Raw genomic sequence first — 5,779 nt, 5'->3', positions numbered from 1 at the left:
TGAGAGAATATTAAATATATTATATATATACATATTTTTTAAAATATTTACGAGAGTAAGTCTAGTAATTAATTTTCTGCATACTGTAAACTCATTAAATAAAATATTTATTAATAAATGTATAGTTCAAATATAAAATATATATTTTTATAATAAATAAAAAATGAGATTTTTAAACTTGTTTAGTAAAGATTCAACTTATTATTTATTATTTTATCAGTCATATCGCTAATGCCCAAATTGTAACATGTTTTTGGGGTTTTACTTTTTACTAAAAATGGAAGAATGATTAGAATTTTCAAACCCAAATGTACATAATAATGCTTGAATGAAAAAGAAACTGTGGTCCAGCAATGGAAACGAAACTTTGAAAAAAATTAATTATTAATTTATGGATCAAATTTACCATTTTTTGCCTTTTAACATATTAACAAATGATTCTATGCTTTCTTTTCAAGTTTTCAATAAAGCTTTATAATTTAAAAAACAAACATCTCTATTAACTTTAAAACCCTGCTTAAAATGGATTTATCTGATATAAATAAGATTAAAAATATTTACTAAAAAAAGTTATTAAAACATTTTTTAAATATAAAAGAAATTATATTAACATCAAAGGTGTCCAATGACTCAAGTCTTGTTCAAACAAATTATTTTAAATGTACAAATATTTTAAATATGCGTGTTATATAATTATTAATAATATGATAATTTTGTTGATGAGTTTGAGTAGTTTTAACGAAAATATGAATAATGGGTTACGTCAGTGTTTTCACAGTCTAAGTCCCCAATTTGTAAAACTGGAAAGATTGAACTCTATTAGTTGCGAAAATTGTAGATTTAGTTATTATACTTTAATTTAATTATTTTTAGTTTATGTATTTTTTAAAATTTTAAGATTTCAGTCTTTACCATATGATGATGGTTAAATTTATTAAGTTTTGTTATCTTTAAAATTTGATGCGTCAAACATATTATTATATGTGTAATGTTATATCACCTTATTATTTCTATATATTACTCACTAAAAATCCATTTAATGGATTAACGGCTACTATTTATATCAAGACTAAAATTTTAAAATATGAACTGAATCTACAACTGTAGGTATACATGACTAGTAATTGAATTTAAACAAATAGAGTTAACAATTACTGTTTGGGTTAAAACTAAAATTTCAAAATTCAAAAAAGTATAGAGATTAAAACTGATCAAGTCGAAAAGTACAAGAACTAAATTTGATCAAATTAAAAGACAGGAACTAAATCCATAATTGTTGAAAAGTACAGGGACTAATTTCAGAATTTAACCAAATGAAAAAAAGATTGTTAGCAAGGCTGCAAGGTGAAGTTGAGGAGTAAGAATACCATAGTTGAGTATGATGAGATAAAAGTAAGTGGATTCCAAGCAAACTCAAGGAGGGTAAGATGAAAGGAGTTAGGCTTTGAGGTGCTGGATCCAATCAAATGATCACCTTCCAACTTACCTTTGGTTGCCTCCCTCCACCGGCACCTTCAGATGTGGGTTCTTCACCATTGGTTAGGGGGCAACTTAAAGAGGCTAGGGATGGTATTTGGGCAGCAATACCGTTCACCGGGCGGCACCTTTTAGGTCTTGAATCCATCGTATGTTTCGCTGAGAAGGCTTTGCTCACCTTGCCTCCGTTGGGTGGAGGCCCCAAAACAAAGTCATCCTCCATATCGCCAACACTGTCCACATCACATACCTTTAATGTTTCCCAATAAAATAAAATGCAAATAAATGGCTGCAATAAAAAACAAAAAAACAAAGTGCTACGGTCAACTTTTTATTTTATTTTTATTTTATCGAGAAATAATGCATGCATCAATTAATTATTCATAGATATCCTTTTTTGACCTTCTCCTTCCCCTTCTCCTTGCTTTAAGTTTTAGTTGGAGTTGGGCAAATTCAAAATGAAACCTTATTGGAAGAAATAATCATAACTTCATAATGAATATATGGAAATAAATATTCAGGGATTACACCTTTTATATAACAAATTCTTTTCTATTTTTTAGCTACTACACCCGCCATCATTTTTTCCCACTTAAAAGATCTAGACAACCCCTCTATATTTTAGATATTTACATTTTAATCCTTATATTATTGATTTTAGTGAGTTGATAACATGGACTTCTGAAATTTATACGAATGATGATTAAACATGTATTAAAGAGGAAGGAAAACTAAATCACAATTTTTAAAATTTCAACTAATTATTTGATAGTTTTAATCAAAACAATCATTACAAATAATTAATTAACTAATTAAACTCCACTCAATCTAAAATTTTTACAAGAAACATGCAAGCATCGACTTTCCTAGCACAATCAAAATCAAGACTAAAATTCCAATTGAATCAACAGAGAAGAAAAAGAATTTGGAGGGAGCAATCTGGACTGGTTACATACAAGTCTTGAATAATTGAATTTAAGATAATTTAAAACTAACAAATAAATGGTTTAAAATGGAATGAGAATTTTAATAACCTAAATATGAAATCATCTATATACAGCATATCTTCCGCTCCAAGTGACTAATACCACATAATTAGCAAAACCCTTTTTTTAACAATTATCTCGGTTACATAATAACAACGTTTAACCTTTAATTATGAAAAAAAAAGCTTACCCTAAACAAACAATAATAATTAATGTTTAACCTCTTACATTATGCGGGTTTACCTCATAATTTTGTATCTGATTACTACGGATAATACAAATACAAATTCAATGAAAATACAAACGCAAAAATAAATTGTGGGTTCATAATGAGAAACTATGCATGCATGTTTTAATTATTCAAAAGTTATTTTATTGAGAAAAAGTCGTAATGAATATGTCAAACTCGAACGACACCTTGTGGAAAACTCTCTTTGGTTTTCTTCTACGCAATTTGATGCACTAAAAGTCCAGAATTAAATAATCTATTTTTTATATGTTTGATATTCGAATTATTTACTTAATTAAATAAATTTATCTGTATAGTAATCTTTAGCGAATATAATTACACCAGGAATCAGAGTTAAATATTTTCAATTAAAATTTAATTCAATATTGAACAAAAATGAATCAACAAACAAGAAAAATGTGAAAGAACGAATATAGTGGAATGAATTAGAGGGATTCTGTACTTCGCTATACAAAATGTGAGGTCAGTTATGTTGAGGATTCTGTACTGGATCGAGAGAAAGTTGGGGGAAGCAAACAGTCAGTCAAAGCCTTCTCCAAGCTCTTTACAATCTCCAACATTGAAGGTCTGTGTCAACCTTCTGCTCTGACACAAGCAGCTGCTACCCATCCTACACTTGCCACTCCCTCTATTTCGAAAGGGGTTGGTGCTGGGACTCGGCTGTCCAATATTCTATGAATTTCATTACGCCCGATATATGGAACCGCAAAATCAACCACATTCCTTGGTGCCCCATTTTCATTGTGGTGGATTGCCTTGAGTCCTGTTAATAATTCCAGCAATACTATACCGAAACTGTAAACATCACTCTTATTGGTCAGCTGTTGAAACCTGTAGTACTCAGGGTCCACGTATCCGACTGTGCCGGCTGCTTGCAGCGAGAGGTGAGACTCCTCACCCTCCGGACCAATCAATGATAATCCGAAATCAGATACCTTTGCTGTCCAAGTTGCATCGAGAAGAATGTTGGAGGTTTTTATGTCACGGTGTATGATGGGTGGTACCGCGTATTCGTGCAAGTATTCGATCCCTCTGGCGGCATCTAATGCGATCCTAAGCCGTGTAGCCCATGACATGAAGGGTGAAGACTGGAGCTTGTGGAGATGGTCATGGAGTGTGCCATTTCTCATGTACTCGTATACCAATACACGCTCATCCGATGTTTCACAAAATCCCAGTAGTCGGACAAGGTTTTTGTGGTGAAGGCGAGACAAATACTGCAGCTCATTAACGAAAGCATTGCCTTTATCTTCTTGACGCACGGTACCAACAGCATACGATGAAGTGCTCGTCATCGTTTCAGCACGTTTGATGGCCACTTCACGCCCATCGTCCATCGTGGCCCGGTAGACAGAACCGAAGCTACCGGTCCCGATTTTATGATCCTCAGAGAAATTGTTGGTGGCTTGAATCAGGGCTTCTAAAGAAAATTCCTCCAAACCACCTGTATTTGCCAAGCTTGTCAATTGGCTCGGACGCTTCTCCAGAACTGCGTGTGCTAACGAGGCTTGGGGCTGATTGGAATCGCGGTTAGTCGGACTTGGGGACACGGTTTCCTCCAGGCGACCTGAATCATGAACACGGCAACCTCTACCTTTGCAATATCTGAAGACAAAGAAACAGACGACTAGTAACAAAGAGAAGGATCCTACACAACCAACAACTAGGAAAGCTATCATTCTGCCATTCCAATCACTGCTTGTGGATCTGTTTTGAGGTTGCGGCGAGGGAGCTGATGGCAGGGACGGCGCAATTGACACACAAGCTTCGCATATAGATCCACCATTGCTGCAAAATGAGCCTGATCCGGACACTGAACCACATGGACATGTATTCCTACATGGCCCCGGTAAAACTTGAGAGAAAACCATAGAGGTGGAGTTAAACCTTGCGTCACCCCAACAAAACAAGGAAAAATCCAATGTTGAAACTCCACAAAAAACATTTCTCTTTGCTTTGATTGCAATAAAGCTACGCCTTTCCAGTTCCTGTGGCAGACTGAAGTTATTTTGGCCCCAACAGACCACAGTTCTATTAGTCCTTAATGCACAGCTCCGGTTCAGTCCCAAAGCCAGTGCGTTGAATTTTCCCCGTGGCGTATCGTCGACCACCGTATTCCCCCAACACTGTAAATCATTACCTCTACTGATGGCACAAGCATGCCTAAAGCCCGCAGCAATCACCTGATAATTCCCTTTAGGCTCTTCGCCAGTGACACCAGCACCGTTTCCACGGCAGCTAATTTTTCCATCTTCCGATAATCCACACACAAATCCTTCGCCAACAGCGATTTCAGAGAAGTTTTGATCCCCGGTTGGGTTGAATTCGGGCCATTGCCAACAGTCAAGAGGGTTGGTCGCATTAAGACCACAAATGTGAGAGTTTCCAGCTTCGAGTTGGTTGAGAGCTGGACCCCTGTAAATCCTTTTGAACTCCATAGTAGTGCCATTGTTGAAGAATCTCCAACAATGCATGACCGAAACATTGGATGAGGAAAACGAAGGTCTGAAACCGCATAAAAACCCATCCCCAGAGACAATCCCAGTGAAGGAATCATTAGGATGGAAAGGGGTCTGAATCCTAGGACTTGGAAGGCTAGAACAATTTAGTGAGGATCGGTTGAGTTCAGGAGAAGGCACTAAAGCACACACTAATGTGAGGTTAGAAGTTTCAGATATAGAGACTGTGGAGAAGGAAAAACTGAAAGAAAAAAAACAAAGAAAGGAATAAATCAAGAGAGAAAAGGGGTGGGATTTGCAGAAGAAACAACCCATTGAACTTGTTTCGACACCTAATTTGATGGTGAGAGGGAGAAAGATTATATATTTGGCAATTAAAGAATGCCAACATTGTTGGAGTAATGGAGCATGAGGGAAATTACACGCGGTTTACAGAGTTTGATGGAGTTTCAAGTGTGGAACTGAGACCCAGTCCTGTGAAAATGTAATACTTTATTTCAAGGATTTTTCAGAAGCAGCAAGCACTGTGGTCTGGTCAACATTTGACGCCCACAGACACCCTCCAACCACAACAACTCCAACCAAATTGGCTCCACACCTTCATATCA

The 5,779-nt window shown here is 35.7% G+C and overlaps 1 protein-coding gene across 1 annotated transcript; it reads right to left on the bottom strand.

The window, feature by feature from the left end:
* Positions 1 to 3,045: 3,045 nt before the first annotated feature.
* Positions 3,046 to 5,779, bottom strand: LOC107957500 (serine/threonine-protein kinase-like protein CCR4). The gene has a single exon (XM_016893022.2). The coding sequence runs from the start codon at positions 5,484 to 5,486 to the stop codon at positions 3,285 to 3,287; it is 2,202 nt and encodes a 733-aa protein (XP_016748511.2). The 5' UTR covers positions 5,487 to 5,779; the 3' UTR covers positions 3,046 to 3,284.

The sequence above is a fragment of the Gossypium hirsutum genome, chromosome A05 (assembly GCF_007990345.1).
Source record: "Gossypium hirsutum isolate 1008001.06 chromosome A05, Gossypium_hirsutum_v2.1, whole genome shotgun sequence".
NCBI lineage: Eukaryota > Viridiplantae > Streptophyta > Magnoliopsida > Malvales > Malvaceae > Gossypium > Gossypium hirsutum.
The sequence above is the reverse complement of the archived record's forward strand: the minus strand, read 5'-3'. Positions and strand labels throughout refer to the sequence as shown.